The 20,544-nt window shown below is 37.9% G+C and overlaps 1 protein-coding gene across 2 annotated transcripts in view; it reads left to right on the top strand.

Annotated features, from left to right (window-relative positions):
• The window catches only part of SEC24D (SEC24 homolog D, COPII component), a 102,692-nt gene that overhangs the window by 17,812 nt on the left and 64,336 nt on the right, over nt 1-20,544 (top strand). The window contains exons 5-8 of one of the 2 annotated variants that reach the window (XM_028087390.2): nt 928-1,203; nt 1,485-1,615; nt 6,808-6,919; nt 12,419-12,546. In XM_028087390.2, the coding sequence (XP_027943191.1) occupies nt 928-1,203; nt 1,485-1,615; nt 6,808-6,919; nt 12,419-12,546 (647 nt within the window). The remainder of the gene's footprint in view (nt 1-927; nt 1,204-1,484; nt 1,616-6,807; nt 6,920-12,418; nt 12,547-20,544) is intronic. The other variant, XM_028087391.2, reaches the window with a different exon arrangement.

Raw genomic sequence — 20,544 nt, forward strand, 5'->3', positions numbered from 1 at the left:
ATATTCTAAGGGCCAAAGGAATCTTCACCGTAACAACAGCCATTTAGCTTGAGGAAGAATGTTTCCATTACTTTAAGTAGTTTTTTGGAAGTATCCGTAAAACAAACAAACAAACAAACAAACCCTCTGACTATTTCCTGTCTTTTACTGATTTCAAGATGGGTAAGTCTCCAATGAAGCAAATTTCACATAATCAGAGATAGAAAGAATAGTCTGGTTTTACAACTATTTCCCATATGATTAGAAAGCATGTTAGTGGCCTGTCTCCCTTGTTATTTCTACTTAGTTCTGAGATCTATTTGATCAAGTCAAGCACAGGCCACAAAATAATTTATTGAAAGTGTAAGTTACCTGAATAATGCTTGTTACATAACATTTTCCGCTATATGGTTTTCTAGATTTTGTATCACATGCAATTTCTTAACTAGTGACATGTATCATGTAAAGTTAATGCAACCTGAGTTGAAATTTATCCTATTAATTTTCTTTTTCTTTTTTTTAAAGATTTTTATTTATTTATTGAGAGAAAGAGAATAATAGAGAGTATGAGAGGGGGGAGAGTCAGAGGGAGAAGCAGACTCCCTGCTGAGCAGGGAGCCCCATGTGGGACTTGATCTCGGGACTCCAGGATCATGACCTGAGCCAAAGGCAGTTGCTTAACCAAATGAGCCACCCAGGCGCCCTATCCTATTAATTTTCTCACCAAATTTATAAATATTGCTTTTACCCTTTAAAAATTCTCCAGTTTTATAAAATGCCCCACATAGCATTTGTATAACTTTCTGAATGAAGGTTCGTTCATCTTGGGGTGCAAAAAAAAAAAAGTGTAAGGAAGCCTTCTTGTTTTATATCAGGAAAAGAAGTGTCCCTGTGTGTACTTTGTTGAGAAATGCAATGTTTAGTGGTCTGATCTTCTTTCTCTCACAGGTTTGGGCATGGCTCCCCCTGGCCAGGGACCTCCCGGCCCTCCATCAGCACCTTCATTCCAGGGTCTTCCTCGACCTCCGCAGCCATCCATTATGCAGCCTGGATCTCAGGTTCTCCCACCACCACCCACTGCACTAAATGGCCATGGTGCCTCGCCCTTGCCTCCATCAACACATAGGCAGGACGGGTTCCCTGGGCCTGCTCCTCTGAATGTCCAGTACCAGCCCCCGCCTCTTCCAGGACAGATGCTGGGCACTGGATATTCGCCACAGCAGGGTAAGGCAGGCAGGGCTCAGGGGAAGGTCTTGGGTTACCTAGGAAATAGCTTTGTTCTATGTTACTAGGCATCTATCACTTACTCTTAAGGAAAGCTAGTTTTAGAATAGTGTGGCAAGTGCAAAGAAAAAGGGAATCATAGATATTCACACTTAACTCTCTGCCTTATATAATAAGATGAAAAAATGCAGTATACTTGACTAAACAGCATAATATTGTCAGTGAGCCCTACATTTAGGACTTTGGGTTCTAATCATTTCTTTTTAAAATTTTTTTCCAAGCAGCCAACTATGGTCCCCAGATGGCAGGTGGGCAGCTCTCCTACCCAGGAGGCTTCCCTGGAGGTCCTGCACAGATGGCTGGTCCACCACAGCTCCAGAAGAGGCTGGATCCTGACTCGATCCCCAGCCCAGTAAGTGTTCTCTCACTCCCATCCTCTCCCTCACAAAGGACCATTCTTCATTCACTATCTCAGAACTCTTCAGTTTATTAGCATTTATCCTCTCCTTTATTGTTGAAGCACAATACCCATCACATAGAGGCTTCCTTCTTTCTGTGTATGGGGGTAGGGAGGCTAGGTTATGGCATATTAGGGGTCTCCATGACAGAAAGCCTATGTAGATTTTCTTTGGTATCACATAAACTTGGCAGTACTATTGATGTTTATATTAGCCTATATTAGCAGTATTTATTGATTATTTGAAGTACGTAGTAAGAGGATATAAACATGCTAGTTTAGATAATAAATAAAGGATGCTTTTCAATAGGGGAAGATACCCACTGAAAGTGAAAGCACAAAGTATTTTACATTTTGCCTATTAACAAAATTGTTTTATGTAAAATTAGAGGTATAACTTAATTCTTCATTCAAGTGATTTTCTTTGGAAAAATGCTCTTTAGTAATTCTATCAGTCAGCTCTTATTCGGTTATTCTGCATAACGCACAATTCCCAATTTGCTTACAACCATGAAGATTTATCTGTCACTTAGATTACATGTTTTGGCTTTAGGTGCTGCTGTATGTGCCCTTATCATTCCAGAAGCCAGTGTGAAAGGGCATCCTGTATTTGGGAATGTTGTTATCATGAGAAAGGGAGAAAAGAGAACTGGCCAAAAGGTGCAATAGCTCTTAAAGTTTTCACTCAGATGTGGTACATGTCACAACCACTCACATGCCCTCAACCAAAGCAAGTCATGACAAAGCCCTGGGTCAGTCAGGCAGGGATATAAACTTCTGCTTCAGAAGAAGCTGCAAGTCTGTAGCAATGAGCAGAGAGATGTAGTCCTTTTGGAATAATAATGAAATTGATACAGTTAACCTAGGTCTTTGAAGTGGTTCTATTACCATGAGTAGAAAAAGTTAGAGATAGCCCAAAGAGCTACTGTATTAGCTAACTTTGGCTGTGTAACAAACCACCACCAAATTTAGTAATTTATAGCGACTGTTTATTAATCCCTATGAGTCAGTGGGTCCTCTGGGCAGTTCTGCTAATCTGGGCCAGGCTCAATGGATTTGGTTTGGGCTTGCTTGTACATCTGGGGTCAGCTGGAGGTATGGCTGGAGCCTGAATGGTCTAGGATGATATATTAATTCTCTGGCTGCTGTGCCAAATTACCACAAACTGGGTGACTTAAGATAGTAGGGGTTTATTCTGCTATGTTTTGGGAGGCCAGACATCTGAAATCAATGTGTTGGCAGGGCTATGCTCCCTTGAAAGGCTCTATAGGGGAATCCATTACTTGTCTCCTCCATCTTTGTGGGGCTAGTCCAACATTCTTAAGGTAGTTGTTTATTTCAGAGATGGTTTATAAAGGATAAAGGATATAAATTAATTCTGCAAAACTTCTTTATATATTCGAGAATACTTACCCTGATTTCCCACCTCATTTGTGTTATTTGCTTTTCCTTCACTGTTCCCACCCACCATGGGTACAGGTTGATCTGAAGCGGAGAAGGTAGAAAGACCAAAGTAGAAGGTTGGATGCACTATGAACAAAAGAATAATGAATTCTTCCCTCAGGTTCTGACTCCTCTTGGGACCAACGTGGCCTGATTGGAGGAGAGAGGCACTCCTTGGCTTGTGGCTACATGACTCTACTTTCTGCTTGGGTCATCATATTGCTTCTTCCTCTTCCCTGAGTCTTCTCCTTTGGGCATCCATCTCAAAACTCCTTCTGTCTCTCTATTATGATGTTACACATGATTCCATTCAGGCCCCACCCAGATAATCCAGGCTGAGTGCCTTCTTTCAAGACTTTTAATTTAATCAGTTCTCTTACTGTGTAAGGTAATAGTCACAGATTGCAAGGATTAGAACATGGAAATATCTTTGGTGTGTGTGTGTGGGGGGGGGTACCACCAAGCCACTACAGATGGTGTCATTCATGTGTCTTGTATTTGGTACCCACCTGTTAGCTGGGAATGATTGGGCCGTGTCACCAAGCAGGCTAGCCTGGGTTTGTTCACTTGGCTGTGGCAGAGATCTAAGAGGGAAAGTAGGAATCTGCAAGACCTCTTGAGCTGTGACTTCGAACTAGAACATTGCCACTTCTGTGACATTCTCTCAGTCAGAGCAAGTCACAAGATCTCCCCAGAGTCCAGGAGTAGAAAGATAAGCCTCTGTCTCTTGATGGGAGGAACTGCAAAGTCCTTGAAAAAGGCACAGAGAGGGTAGAGGATTTTGGTTATTTTTGTGATCTACCCAGTTATTCTATATTTATTTGAATATAGAGTTGAAGGTTTCTCATAAAGTGTCCTATTACATGTTAGAAATTAAATTTTAGTAACTCTTAGTGCCTTTATTGATAATTATATTACCAGCCATTAGTTTATGGCTTAATATTATTTCATTATTCTATAACAAGGAATATAATATTTTTACATTGAATTTATCATTTTCACTTCTTGTTTCTTTGCTTCTCTATAACATCTACAGACCCTTTGGGTCATTCTGTTTCCTTCTCTGAAGTTTTTAGCTCCAGGTTCACCATTAATCTCTCCAGTACTATTTTTGTCACAATTATTGGAAATTTTACTATCCACCTATAGAAATTTTCATTTCCTTGGCCTTTTAGTTCTTTTTTTTTTTTTTTTAAAGATTTTATTTATTTGAGAGAGAGAGAGAGCACAAGCAGGGGAAGCAGCAGGCAGAGGGAGAGGGAGAAGCAGACTCCCCGCTGAGCAGGGAGCCCGATGTGGGGCTCGATCCCAGGACCCTGGGATCATGACCTGAGCCAAAGGCAGACACTTAACCGTCTGAGCCTCCCAGGTGCCCCTGGCCTTTTAGTTCTTGATCTTCTTTGCTCTCAATGTTCTTTTCATCCATTCCACCTCAGTTATCCATAGTCTTACCATAGATCATGTCATTACCAAATATAGGACACTTCAGAATCTCAGTTGAAAGCATCTCATTTTCCAACCACAGCCTCCTATCTTTTTAGCTCATTCCTTTTAGGACTCAAACTTGAATAATGATTCACCCACCAGGACTTATAACTTAACACTTTTATCTCTTACATTGCCTTCATCTTCTCACTTCTATTACGCAGCTTAGATTATTTGATCCATGATAATAAATCTGTTCCTTACATCCTCTACTCTCAATTCCTTTGCCCCCTCCCTCCACTGAATTCACCTAGAAAAATCCCATTTGTTGTTAAACCAACTCCACCTGCTCCATGCCTGTACCCCAGATGCCACCTGTGACTTGATTTTATTTTATGATTCCATAATACTCTGTTCATAGCAGACAAGTGTAAAAGTAACTCTAGTGGCAGATCTTCTGAAGGAAAAAGAAATCTATATGTTTTGAGGTAGCTTTGGCATTATCAAGAGTCACTATCATCAAATCAAAATCCTGTATGTACCGAGTCATAGTCAAAATCTCTATTGAAATTTCTGTGTATTGTTAAATCTCCAAGCCTGTTTTTGAGAATATGTGTTTGAGGTAAATTTTAAAAACTTAAAACCTATAATATATTTTTAAAAATTACTAGAAGTGTTTTAATATTTCTTACTCCCTTTATAGTATTCCAGCCAAGATGTGAATTAGTTTAGAAATATAATTACCACATACAACATTGTTTCTTTGGAGGCTCTGCTTTGTAAGTTGCAAACAACTAATTTAAAAATAAATTTTTAGTAAATATAGTCTGTTTGAAGACAAGAAACTTGTTCAATATGCAGCTTATTATGGCTTTTAATGTGGTTTCGTATTTGACACTTCATTGGTTGAAATGATTACTCTAAATGTTGATTATATAAAAAGTTCTCCAAATTTGAAGGAACCAGATTAACCTTAGGGTAAAAATATAGGATATAATAGTAATGTTTCAATTTTTCTGTTTGCTTCTTGTCTCTGTCCATGGTAGCTTTTGGCTTCATCTGCATCTTACAGTAGTTATATTTGGAACATATTCTGTATCTTTAATAAGAATTCAAATCCTATGAAATTAGAGAAACAGAAATGTGTGGATTTAAAGGCAGGTTAAATCTCTCTCTGATATGCCATAAAAGCAATGATATCAGTGCCCGCTAGGCCTGGATTTGATGAGATGGGAAGGCAAAATGGAGAAGGTAACATTTCAGAGTTTGGGGGAAGATAATTTTCATATTAATAGTTTCTTCAGGAATATAAAAAAGTACATATCCTCCAAAGCTATGTGGTGTATTCTGGGCACTTGCTCATTTCTCTCTCTTTTGTTTTGTTTTTTTGTTTTTTGTTTTTTTTCTCTTTTTACTTTCTTCTTCTTCTTCTTCTTCTTTTTTTTTTTTTTTTTTTACCCCCTTGTCTCTTATCTCTTTTATTTGATGACAAAAGAAGTGAGAGCAGGGAGGAGATAAAGAGGAAGAGGAAGATAATAGATTGCCTTCTTGTTTTCTTCTTAACTCCATACTACTAGATTTTGCTTATTTTTTTCATCCCTGGACAACTACAACAGAAAGACAAATTTTTATCTTTATATTATTCACTAATAAATATTTTAGTAGAGAAATACACGGTATTTCCAAATTAGATGACAAAACTTAGGGACTTTTTCCCTTCTGATTTCTATACCATAGGCAACTTCCAGGTGGGAACACTGTATTGTTTGTTTTTTTTACTGTCTCATGGAGCAAGGGTGAGGTGGAAGAACTTGTAAGGCAACTTGAGGCTCAAGAGAGATTTAAAGAGAAAAGTTAAGGTGTTTTAAGTTATACTGTAAATCATTTCTTCTGAATTTAATGATTTTTAGCTTTGTATATTTTCCGTTAAGTATAAAAGGTATTTTCTTTAAAAGCTATTTTCAATTTCTTTTTCTACCAGAATCTTCTTTTTTTTTTTTATTTAATGCTTATCTATGTCCCAATAAACAAACTGAATAAAAATGAAGTTCTCTGAAGGGTCAGAGCTCAGAGTATTACAGAACAGAATTTAGCAACTGCTGCTCTAAAATTGTGAAAGTTTTAAAAGTAGGCCCTCAGTGAGAATTTGGTCTGAAATGAACTAAAAGGATTTAGAAAATGCCTATTTGTGTGTGTGTGAATAATGAAAGGGAGGGAGAGACAGGGATGTTTGGAAGAGTCTTAACTTACTTTAACTTGTTCTTGATATCTTATATCAGATTCAGGTGATCGAGAATGACAGAGCCACCAGAGGAGGACAAGTTTATGCCACCAATACCAGAGGCCAGGTCCCTCCCCTGGTCACTACAGATTGTGTGATACAAGACCAAGGTATTTCTTGTCAATAATATTTTTCATTGAAGTTTTAAAAGTTTTCACCATTTTTTAAAAACAAATAACACTGGCACCCTTCAGTAATGCTATCATTGACGGGGAACCTCTTGATAGGTGATAATGGGTACTAATTTTCCATCGATCACTCAAGCACTGTGAATGTATTATCAACTGAATTCTATTTTCTGCTTGTAGAAGTCTAGAGAGTGGTGAGATAGAGTTCAATATACTAGTTTAAGAAAATTATTTTAGTTTATAGGGTTAAATTAGTACATGCCCTACTTTGGTTTACTTTAGTTACTACATTAGGAACCTGGCCAAGATAGCATGAGTAGAGCAGTAGGGGATTGAACACTTGAGAAATCAGCATACTTGGTTCTAGCCCCAATGATATATATATATTTTTTCAGCAACATCTTTAATGTGTGGGTTCTGTTTTTCCAGTTTTGAACTGGGATGAGGAAAGGCTGAGCTCTATTTCTACTAGCTATCCAATGTGTGCTGCCAGTTTAATATATCTGTCCTTGCACAGGTTTGCTCTTTCTGGGAATATATCATTATTCTCTTCCTTATGGCAAGTTAAATCACAGCCTGATGAAATCATTATTATTTAATTCCTGAACTTTTTTATCATCCTACACTGAAACTCTGTACCCATTAAACAGTAACTCCCTATTCCTCCACTCCCCAAAGCCTCTGTATCCTGTATTCTATTTTCTGTCTCTTGCCTATTCTAGGTACCTTGTGTAAGTGGAATCATACAAAGTTTGTCTTTTTGTGTCTGGCTTATTTCACTTGGCATAATATTTTCAAGGTTCATCTGTGGTATAGAATGTATCAGAATTTCATTCTTTTTTAAGGCTGAATAATACACACACACACACACACACACACACATTGTTTTTGTGCATTCGTCTGTTGAAGGACATTTTGCTATTAGTAGCCTTAGCAGCCAGGTGGTTGCTGTGAACATTGGTGTACATGTATTTGTTTGAGTCCCTGCTTTCAATTCTTTTGGGTATATCCCTAGAAGTGGGATTACTGGATCAGAGGGCAGATGTAAGGAAAGAGTACAAGGAAGACTCAGGAAGAGAAGGAAGGACCAGTGAGGTGGCAAGGTCCAGATCATCATCATTTCTCCTGCAGTCCAGCCCTTGGCAGGGAGAGAGAGCTGCCTGCCATGGAGCCCCCCTCAAATTGGCCCAGTCACACCCCTTGGCTGTGAAGCCCCTTTGTCTGGCCTGGCTGATCAACTGATACTTACTAGTGAATGTTTTAGGATGTAGCCCAAATCTCAGACATGTGCAGAAATTCACAGAACATAAGTAGAACATGGAGGCAGAGGGAACCTTGGCCTTCATTTGCTCAGCTCTCCCAGTTTACAGAAGTGAGGGCGCTAAGGCCCAAGGAGCTTAAGTGACTTGCCCAAAACTACACAGCTAGTTAGGAGTGGCTCCAATAAAGAAAAACACCTACTTAAAAAAATACTGTTTTCTTTGCCTACAAAAATTATATATATTGTTTTTTTGGCTACAGGATCTAATTTAGGACCCAACTCGTCCCTTGATTCTGTACTTCTCCCTATCCTACAAGACCCTGTTCAAGCACCACGTACTTTGTGTAGTCATCTCTGACCAACGTGGCTGACTCATTGCCTCCCTGGGCTACTTCTTAATGAACTTGCTCCTCTGTGCCATGCCATTTTACAGTTACCTGTTTTTATTATCGCTCTCTCCTACCAGGCTTTGAAGCCAGAGGCTTCACTTGTCTCTGTCCCAAAGCCTCTAACAGGAGCTTAGCTTCATAAATGTTTGTCGAATGACTAATTTATTGAATGTTTTCCAGTCAGATTATCCCATAATGCTCTTTATTAAGCATCGCCAAGAGTTTTGAATCTTAATTACTGAGATTGTTAAATTATCTACTGTAGCCATATCTTTCATGCCCCACTTTTGCATACCTATTTATAAAAACAAATTCTCAGTGCCTTTTTTTTTTTTTAAGATTTTATTTATTTGAGAGAGAGAGCGTGAGCACGAGTTAGGGGAGGGAGAGGGACAAGCAGATTCCACACTGAGCGTGGAGCCCAACCTGGGGCTTGATCTCAGGACCTGAGCTGAAATCAAGAGTCAGACGCTTAAGCAGTTGAGCCACCAGGTGCCCCAAATGAATTCTCAATGGCTTTTTAAAAATTCTATCTTTGTGTGCATTATCTTCCTGAAACCAAAGTTTGTTTAGTCACTTTTATGAGCTCATTCATATGCATATTTCACTGTCAAGAACTAAAAACCCTTTAAAGAATAAATACTCAATTTCAATATATTGTTAGTAATTTTGGCTGGTAAAAATTGAGTACAATGAAAAATTAAAATACTTTTTAAAATATTCAAAAATTCTTATTTCACAGTCTGTGTAAAATTCTTATTTCATACTCTTGTGTGATGTAATGAGGAAGATCTTGTCTAAGTTTTTTTTGTCTAAGTTATGTGAAATGTGTAAAAATAATAGGGGTTCAAGCATATTTACATTTATTACCTAATATTTTTCTTTTATTTCTGCCAAAACTCTTGTTTTACCCTATGTTAGTGTTTACCTGGACTCTAACAGTAATGACCAGTCTACCTGTGTCTAATGTTTTCCTGCTCCCAGAAGCTATCTGGGTAGTTTAGTTTTTTCAAGTATTTATGTGATTATATTGCCCTTGCTTAAAAAAAAAAAAAAAATGTCCCATCATTGCCCATGGGCAAAAGGATTGATCTTAACCACCCGTCCTTCATAACCTGGACCCAACTTACCTGGGATATAGTAAAGAATTATGATAGGTTCTAATACCACTTCTGTCATTTACTAATCCCTTAACCTTTGGCAAGTCACTTAACCTCCTGATATCTCAGTTTTCTCCTCCGTAAAATGGGGTCCTAAGGGTATCGATCTCATAAGGCAGTTGTGAGACTAAAATGAAAACACTTGTAGTGGTCTTAGAACGATACCTAATACACTGGCAATTACTGTCATAATTATGAATCCAGTTTTGGGCTTTGCTACAGAGGCTGTGAGAGACTATGGCAGAAACATGGTACCAACAACTGGATTCAGCCTGCAGTCATGTTAATTTGTCGTGCACAATATTTTGTTTTGTTTCTATTTGAAGTAGTGGCCATTATGTAAAATTGGAATATCTTATGTAAAAATCCAGATTTCTAGCTGGTCCTAAAAAGTAAAATCTGGCAATAATAGGTTAAATCTGAACAGAAGAAACTCAGCTTTCTTAGGTTCAACTTCCCACTCATTCCGGGCCCACCGGTGCAGCAGAACCTGGCCAGAGAAAGGCTCCCGGCCGGGCTGCACTGCCCGCCCTGTAAACTCAGGACTGTACTTCCCCTCGTCCTCTCACTTGTCCACTGTCCTAAGTAACTGTTTCACATTCCTTCCTGAAACCTGCAATACCTCCTCTCCCAACCTTTCTTTAAGCTGTGCATATGTCCTCCTTTCTGAGAAAATTGAGCAGTCAGAAGACAGCTTCCTCGGATTGTTGCCATCATATCAGCCCTGCCCTAATGTGCACCTTTGCTCTGCCTTTCTGCTTTTGGCCATAACTGAATACTCTGTGCTCCAGTCGGAAGCTAGCCCCTCCTGTGCACTAGTGTAGTATGTTGCTACAGTAAGTCTCCCCTCTTTCTCGTGTGTCGGCAGTATCTCTTTTTACACTCTCCTATCTTCAACAATAAAAATGTTTTTTTGACCTGTTTTCCTCACCAGCTACCCTTCTTTTCTTTGCTCCCCTGTGCAACAAAACTTGAAAGGATTATTGCCAATTCCTGCCCTTACTCACTGTAGGCAGGCTTCCCACCCCAGGCCCTATTCTGCCAAAACTGTCTTCGGGTTTCTAGCAACCTCTGTGTTGTTAAATCCAGCGTGGTTTTTTTTTTTTTAAGTTTTTATCTAAAGTCCAGTTAACAATACACTGTTATATTAGTTTCAGTTATACAATGTAGTGACTCAACACTTCCATACAACACCCAGTGCTCATCACAGCAAGTGTGCTCCTTAATCCCCATCACCTATTTCACCTCCCCTCTGGTAACCATCAGTTTGTTCTCTATAGTTAAAAGTCTGTTTCTTGGTTTGCCTCTCTCTCTTTTTTTCCCTTTGCTCATTTGTTTTGTTTCTTAAATCCCACATTTGACTGAAATCATATGGTATTTGTCTTTGACTGATTAACTTATTTTGCTTAGCATAATGCTCTCTCGCTCCATCCATGTCATTGCAAATGGCACATAAATCCATTGGTCTTGCTGATCTAGCAGTACCACCTGGCGCAGATGATCATGCTTTTCCTTGATGTACTTTCTTCACCTCCAGGACACCAGATGCTCCTTGTTTTTATCCTTCTTAGTCCTTTAACTGGTTTCTCCTTTTCCCCTGACTTCTTTATGTTAGAGGACCAGGGCTTAGTTCTTGGTCATCCTCTCTGGCTACAATGATTTCATTGGTAGTTTCAAGGTAGTTCATGGCTTTAGTTTGTTCTTTATAGAAAACTCCCAAATGTGTATCTTCAACCCAGTGCCCAGACTCACATATCTAGTTGTTTACTCAGTTTCACTGTTGGATTGCTTAATAGAGTTCCCAAAGTGGACATGTCCAAAGCCAGAGTCCTGATCTCTGCCCACATTCCTATTAACACACCCCTTCCCTTCCTGCAGCTTTTCTCTTATCAGTTGGTGGCAACCTCATGCTTCTGGTCCCTCAGGCCAAAAACTTTGGAGCCATTCCCAATTTCTCTTCCTTTCCCACCTCCCATCTTCACACCTCGTATATCACTCCCATAACAATCCGTGTACTTCCAAAATATGTCCAGAATATGGCCACTTGTCAATAACTCTACTCAGGCTGGTTCCTGCCACCACCATATCTCCTCTGGTTCCTGCATAACCTTTGTAACTTCTCTGAACTCCTCACCAGCTGCTGTGCCCAGTTATGTGCTCCATTCCAGCCACACAGGCCTCCTGTGACTCCTCCAGCAGGCCAGACATGCGCTGCCCCTAAGGTACCTACCTGGGTCAATGCCTTGCTTCCTGGGAGTCTGCTTAAATGTAACCTTTTAAATAAGGCCTACTCTGTAACTGTTTAAAGTTGCAGTCCGCCTCCCACTACCCCTTTACCAGATAGATTTTTCATAGCATTTACATCTTCTAATGACCCATGTAATTTACTCATTTATTGGGTTTAATAGTTATTAATAACAATAGTTATTGTCTGTATCTTCTGTCAGAATATAAGCTCTACAAGGAAGCAATTAGGACAGTGTCTTAGTAGACGTTCAGTAAATACAAATATAAACATAGATTGTTGCATTGCATAATACTCTTTTAGAAATCATGAAGAAAGTTATACAAATAAGGCAATGTATTATCTAGAATTATAAATATTTAAATATTATAGGGCAGATTTTTTTTTTCTCAGCAAATTTCAAGTGTGTTCCTTTGAACATTTCAGGCAATGCTAGTCCTCGATACATTCGTTGCACAACATACTGTTTCCCATGCACGTCAGATATGGCCAAGCAAGCTCAGATTCCATTAGCTGCTGTCATCAAACCCTTTGCCACAATTCCTTCAAATGAGGTAAGAATGATAAAAACAGCAATTCAAGGGGTGCCTGGCTGGTTCATTCGGTGGAACATGTGACTTGATCTCGGGGTTGTGAGTTCGAACCCCACGTTGGTTGTAGCGATTACTTAAAATCTTAAAAAAAAAAAAATAGCAACTCAATAATTTAGCAATTCCAAAATTCTTCTTTCATCATTGTTTTCTTATACATTATTCTGTATTATAAACAGAAAACTGGAGAATATTTATATAATGCAGAAACATCCAATCATTCAATTCACTAGGAAGACCAAAATCTGACAAGCTATGTTTTTTGACAACCTGTATAACAAACACTGAAGGACAGGGTCACTTTTGGTTCTGCTGTAACAATGTGCATATTCAGGAAATAGAGAATGTCATGTAGTGACAAATACTAAGACTTCTCATGTGACCTTTATGCCTAGTTATTAGCCCCAACATCTAGGTGAAGGAAGCTAACAGAGCCTAAGGTCCGTGGTCTTACTATAGCTGCTTTAATAGTCACGGGGCCAACGTGCTCATGAACTCTTAAAGTCAGTATGATTCATTTGGAAAAAAGATAAGAAGTGGTATTTATTTAAAATTTCTGATATTGGGATGGTGTTAATGGATGTTGTGATTGAGACATCCCCCCCAACAAGGCTGCCATTCCTTCTTTTCATGCCCTGAATGGTGGATACACACATACTCACAGAGATACAAGGTACTATAGAGCTAGTCAAATAGGTGAGGAAAAGCTTTAATTCTGGCTGGAGCTTTGACCATAATCCCATTGCAGTAGTCTAGTAAGCTATACTGAACACTGGATTCCTTTTGCTCTACCCAGATTCTCTTCCCAGTTTAAACCTCAGCTTGGCTGTAATGACTCTGAGGTTGGCTGATCTAATGAACACCTAACAGCACCCGAGCAAAAGGCAGAGCATCTGCACAAGAGAACAGATTTGTCCCATTTCGTGGGCTGGCCATGCCAGCTGATATGGGTGGTAGAGTGGCCTGGGGAAGGGGACGAGGGCTTTGCTTTACATCACCTCAGGGAAGGAGGAAACAGAAGAGACAGTGTGCATGTTGACAGTGGCTTTCATACCCTTTAAGATATCCACTCATTCTATAAGGAGAATGGTGGCAGAATGCTGCCTTCTCTTTGTGGGTAGAGTGAACTGGGGTAGAGTGGGGCATAGAAGAGGCTGTTCCTAGAAGCCAATCTTACATGCAATATGGTCTCATATTTGTAAGTCAAGAAGTACATTCAGTATTTACTTATTTTAAGTATGGTCTCTTATATGATGGTCCCAGAAATTTAATATTAATGTCCATAAAATCCTCTTTAGAATCACTATGCTTAATAAGGATAAGGTAGACCAATGTGAAATGACAGATCCATGCTGAATATAATGTGTATGTGTGTTTTAAATAATAGCTAGAAGTAATTTTTTGCTATTTTTCAACATTTTATTATGAAAATTTTCAAGCATACAGAAAATTTAAAAGAATTTTATGGTGAACACCTAGATTCTACCATTAACATTTAACTATACTTGTTTTTATCACCTATTGATTCATCTGTCCATCAATCCATCCTTTTTTATGCATTTCAGAGTAAATTGTGGACATTAATTAGTACACTGCCCACTAAATACTCCAGCATGCATATCATTAATGAGAGTTCAGAATTTTCTTACAGATTATTTTTCCTTTTGAGGCAAAATTGATTTACAGTAAAAGGCACGTATCTTAAGTAACCACTCACTGAATTTTGACAAATGGATACACCTGAGCAACCCTAACCTCTCTCAAGATGAAAAACATTACTGTCATCCTTAGAAGTATTTCATCCTCCCACCCCTTCTAACAACCTTCTTTCCCTGGCACCCATTGTTCTGATTTTTTTTTTCCCCACCATAGATTTGTTTTGCTTATTGTAGGTCCTCATATAAATAGACTTCCAGAGTATGCACTCTTCTGTGTAAGGTTTCTGTCATCAGCGTAATGTTTTAGAGTGCCATCAACATGCTGTTGCATGTATTAGTAGTTTGCTCCTTTTTTATTGCTGAATGGTATTTGATTGTATGGACATACTAGTTTGTTTATGTAGTCTTTTACTGATGGATATCTGGGCTCTTTCCAGTTTTTGGCTCTTGTGAATAAAGCTTCCATAAATACGCTTGTACAAGTCTTTCTGTGGACATATATTCGTTTCTCTTGGATTAATACCTGTGAGTAGTTTGCTGGCTCACGAAGTACATGTTTCTTTTTAGTTTTGTAAGAAATTGCCAGACCATTTTCTTAAGTGGTTGTATCACTTTATAGTCCTTCTAACATTGTATTAGAGTGCCATTGCTCATTATCTTCTCTGTTTGGTGTCTTTTTTTTTTTAAGATTTTATTTATTTGAGAGAGCGTGCATGAGCAGTGGGAAGTGCAGAGGGAGAAGCTGAGCGGGCGGCCTGGGACTCCTGAGACTCTGGGATCATGACCTGAGCCAAAGGCAGATGCTTAACCAACTGAGCCATCCAGGCGCCCCTAATTTTAGATGTACTGATGGCTCTGGAGTAGTATCCATGAGCTGTGTTTTTATTTCAATTTTCATACTTCGAACAAAATTTAAACAAGTACCAGTGAATAACATCACACTTACATACATACCACCCATCATTAATAAATGATAACATATTGTCATATTTGCTTAAAAAATTTTTATGAGAGTTAAAACTTCATAGCTACATATGATATTTCCTTTATCAGGCCATTCCTTCCCCACCCCCCTTTTAGGGGCAGACACTGTAATGAATTTGGTATGCATCCTCCCTATATGCGACTTTATATATTGACTTCATGCTCGTGAATCCATAGTAATATGTAGTAATGTTCTGCTTTTTAATGACTCAATTAATTTTAAATAAGTAAAATATAAACTTAGATGCAAGGGGTATAAAATGAAAAAAGACCCTTCCTACCCTTCTACCGTCCCCCTTACAGACAATCTTTTTTTTTTTTTTTTAACGATTTATTTATTTATTTGTTAGTGCGAGAGAGCACAAGCAGGGGGAGCGGCAGGCAGAGGGACAAGCCGGCTCTTTGCCTAGCAAGGAGCCCGATGTGGGACTCGATCCCAGGACCCTGGGATCATGACCTGAGTTAAAGGCAGACACTTAACCGACTGACCCACTCAGGCGTCTCCCGCTTACAGACAATTTTTACCTATTCTTTGTGGTTCCTTCTAGAAATGAAAAATGCATATACCAGCATATAAGTATACATCCTTAAAAAAATAAATATATAAATGATAGTATAGTATACACACTATTCTGCACCTTTCTTTTTCCAGTTAACATGTCTGGCACTCCTACCATGTCACTACCTACAGAACTGCCTTATTCTTTCCAACAGCTGTGTGGCATGATATATGAGTAAGACAAGCACTGTTGTTACTGTATGTATCAATTTTAAGATGTGTAAGATTCCAGAGATGTGAAAATTTAAAATATGAATCCTAAAATTGAGGGAAATATAGTAAGATGAGTGTGCCTGAGAGAATGGTATAGCAAACCCTTGACACATCTCCGAGGGGGTGGGATTGCTGCAGATGTGCACTCTCTACTCTACGGCACTCATTCCTATGCTATCTGAATCATTTTATAGTAACTTGTTACTTTCATAATGAGAAGGTAACACTTTTACCTTGAAAGAAAGCCAGGCAACAACTTTACTCTCTATCAATATGAGGATACATGGGATTTCTGCCTCCAGGCAGTGTTAGCTTGAGTGCACCTTGTTCACAACAATTAATTTGCATAGTTTTCAGTTGCACACTAGCAGAAACCTCTCCTCCCTGCTCCAACGCATGAGACAACTGCCCGGGGTCAACCACCCATGGAACAGAACAAAACTCAGCAGTTATTCATACCCAAAATCAGAATCTGTAACCACCTTTTTGTTTATCACCATTTAGTATTAACAATGAAATTATTCAATAACGTGTTCCTGAAAATAAAACTTAGTATTGAGAAGTGTCTTTCAAATGTTAGTTCAAGCCAACCACCCCCTCCCGCCATGCATGTACACATTTCATACACAGATTAAATGTGTATGCTTTCTATTTAACAAAGTTGTTTGATCTAACCAAATACTAACTCCCTACCACCATGAAGTTTTTTTTTTCCTTTGGTGAAAACTTATGCTGCATTTTAGTTTTTGTGCTTCCCAAAGTACTAAATGGATGAGTTTAGAGTGGTGGTTTATTTTTGGAATCTGACTTAGGGAGAAGCTCTACTTGAGAAAATAACATTCTCTATTCTTTTCATGTTGCTAGAGACTCTGCACACTGACCAGGTAAATGTATTTTGACAGTGCTATTTTTTTTTTCTATTGCAGCTCTCTCTATAGAAGAAGCTCTTCCTTTTTCCTTAGACCAAGAACAGAATTACCCTGAATATAATATACTTATATATTTTATTCTTTCTCTATGTATATATATGTTTTCATTTGTCATATATATATATATATATATATATATATGAAGAGAGAGAGGTATAATTGACAAATGAAATTGTATGATATTTAATGAATATATTATATTTAGGAAGGATTACTGTCTCTTACATAGCAGTGTCTCCTGAGTTGAATGAAGACATTCTGTTTAAAGAAGAACATTTACTTTTATTTGTTGAAATAGGCTTACAAGTAAAAAATAAGAAATATGAAAGGGATGCTAAAACATCAGGAAGAAGTTCCTAAAGTTCATGCTTTCAAAAACCTCGTCTTCCTCTTTGGGGATTAACTAGGCCTAAATGAGGTGAGCCACAACCACTGGAGAACCATCACTGCTATGCTGTGCTGATGAGCTGGGATGAGGCAGGATTTGGGCCTCCTTGGCAGACTCTCATCTTGTGGCTTCCATGACACCTCCCTGGTGTATTTGTTTCTACTCCTATGTTTTTTTCCTGGTTTATAATGTTGGGGTTCACCAAGGCATGGACTTGGGATCTTTTCTTCTCTCTTTAGGCTCCCTTTCCTTCCAAAGACTAAATATCATCTGTAACACCTGCTTCTGTTACTGATGAGAATAATAGTAGGCAGGGAGCACTTAATGAGCACAGTTATGAGGGTTTTTTAAATGTATATTCATTTATTTAATCTTCACATCAATCTGTTATCCCACTTTAGATATAAGGAAACTGAAGCACAGACTTAGGTAACTCATTAAGGCCAATGGCTGCTAAGTAACAGAGCTAGGATTCTAGCCCAGGCAGTGTGACACGCGGGTCCTTAACTCGAAATCACTGTACTGTTACTCTCTCCCTCAATCATCCCTACATATCCACATACCCAAATGCCTTCCTGAAATCTCTCCTTGGGTACCTCATAGAAACCTCAGACTTACTATGTTTAGTGGTAAATTTCTGATCTCTACACCCTAAACCAGTTTGCTGTTCCAAATATCCATAAGTGGTGCTATCATATAAATTGCTCGAGCCAGAAATAAAAAATAAACAATTATAGTTAATAATAGAAAATGAAAGATTTCACATGCTGATTTTTGATATTTAGAACATCTAATTAAGGAAATAAATTTTAAAGAATCTTTCTTAAAGGTAAATGGGTTTTATGAATATTGTTATTCTCCATATGAATAGCATTTGAATTTATTTTCTTCTATAATAAATGACTTGCTTATTTTTAAGTATAGTAAAATTTTAAGATTTTATTCCTTATCTGACTAATATTGCCATCATTGCTGCAATTTAAAAAGATATCCCTAAAGATATCTTGATTTGGAATCTATCAAAAAGATTTAAAAAAGGATTTAATACAGTTGGTTTTTTTTAGTTGGTTCTGTTTGACAGAACCTTTTAAAGCATGCCATTGTGTTAGCAACGGCCTATGAAAATAAACCCAATCCAAGCAGTTATGATTAGAGAATGTTCCTGTGAGCATTTGCTTTGGAGATGTATGCTATTTCCAAGGGCATATATATATCATCATTGTTTAAGATTTGATGTTCCTTACTATAAATTTTAATTTTTTGTATGTGTTTCAAGTGAAACCCATTGCCACATTCAATGAAATTAACTATAAGGTATTTATTCAGGAAAAGTAATTGGTTATCTTGTAAGCTCTTCTCTTTAGTAACTTGTGATTTTATTTTTGATGCTGTATTTTAAGAATGAAGGTAGAGTATAAATTTCCAGTGCAAAAGGATTAAAGATTATACTTAATTTTTTATTTTCTTCAAAATAGAAAATCTTTACATTTTGGACAAGTGCATACATCTAGTTATATTTGACATTAAGTTATTTCACCTATAAACCAGATGGCAGAAGCTTTCACTGCCTCTGTGCCTAGATTCAGAAATACCTGTTTATATTTTTTTAGATTATAAATAGATAATAATAGTCAAAGTAATTTCCTTTCTTGTTGAATTAATGTAGTGCAGATAAATTTTTATCCAAGCCTTTAAATTTCACTTGATTTGTAATCCCCTAATTACTCTGTGCTAGGAACTGAGGTGAACTTTATGGGTATGGGGGAAAAATAAGATCAGTTACTTATGTCCATGACTTCCAGAAAATTTGCCAGTGCCCAGCTAATTTTTTGGGCAGTATGGAAAAAATTCTGATGGGTTTGTTCTGTGGAGTTTAGGTTCACGGAAGTTTTACCTTACTTATGACTTATAGAAGAAGTTTGTCCTATTATTAAACACTGCTTAAATTCTTTTTTCTTAATGATTATTTATATTCTGATAGATTCAGTAGATGTGAAGAAGCCATTGGAAAGAAAAAGGAATGGATGTCAAAGAACTGACAAAGGGGATTAAGAAAAAAAGAAAAGACTGTCAGAGGTTAAACCCAACATGAACACATTACACCAGGGGTGGACCTCGTATATATCACCTGTGGTTTAATGCATCAGAGGAAAAAAATGGTCTCACTCTAGTATTATGTCTGTATGTTATTTTTTAGGAAGATAGCAGCTTGTGAAGTAGGTGTTATCCGGGTTTTATAGATGTAGAAGCTATACAGGTTCTGAGGCTATTAAGTCACAGAGCTAAGAGCAATGCTGTTGGAACTTGAGATTTCAAATTCCAAGTTCTTTGGCTACATCTGCCTATAAATGATCTTGTTGAGGTTTTATTTAATTAAACACATAAAATAGCTTTTTCTTGCTGACACTGGTTTTAGCAATGGGCTTCTTGCTCCTGTAAGCTCGTGAATTATCTTGAAATGTCTGTCTTAACCTCTTTTCTCGAAGTCTTGTGACTTTAAGCTACTGCTTAGTACTCCTTGAAGGCAAAGACCATCCAAATCCGGCAGTAAGCTGGGCATGCAGTAAAGGTCCTAGATGAAGAAATGCACTCTCCGGGTTGGAGAGAGGTTTAAAAGACAAAGATAAACCAAACTACAGAATGGTGGTTGATTTCTAAATATTTAGGCCTCTAAATTAATATTTTTAGTGCAGTAAATCTTTTCTTTATTTGAGAGAGCGAGTGAGCATGAGCAGCGAGAGAGGGGGTGGTCAGAGGGAGAGAGACCCTGGGATCATGACCTGAGCCTAAGGCAGATGCTTAACCACCTGAGCCACCCAGGTGCCTCTAGCACAGTAGGTCTTAATTATTAAGTTTCTTGTTGATAAATATGTCACTTAATGAAGTAAGGTTTTATCTTACTTTGGCTATTCTATTTTATTTTGTACTTTTGAATGACTACAGATTTCCCTTATAACCTCATTCACCTCTCTAACAAAACTCCGTGCGTAAAGAAAAAAATCATTTGAGAGATTGTAGATGTATTCTAGCACATAGTAATGAATAAACATATTAATGAGGGGTTATATTTCATCATAAAGAGCAGAACAGTGAAACAAGTAGGAAGAAATTTTGATCATAATAACAATATTTCAGGAACCAATAAAAATTGACTATTTTCTCCAAAGTACAGTAGATAGTAACCAAATGGTGGAACACTGGGTTGGGAGCCAGGAAATGACTTTAGGTTTC

This window comes from Eumetopias jubatus, unplaced genomic scaffold, assembly GCF_037043125.1.
Source record: "Eumetopias jubatus isolate StellerSeaLion01/CBP00866 unplaced genomic scaffold, mEumJub1_p1.0 scaffold_2, whole genome shotgun sequence".
Classification (NCBI taxonomy): domain Eukaryota; kingdom Metazoa; phylum Chordata; class Mammalia; order Carnivora; family Otariidae; genus Eumetopias; species Eumetopias jubatus.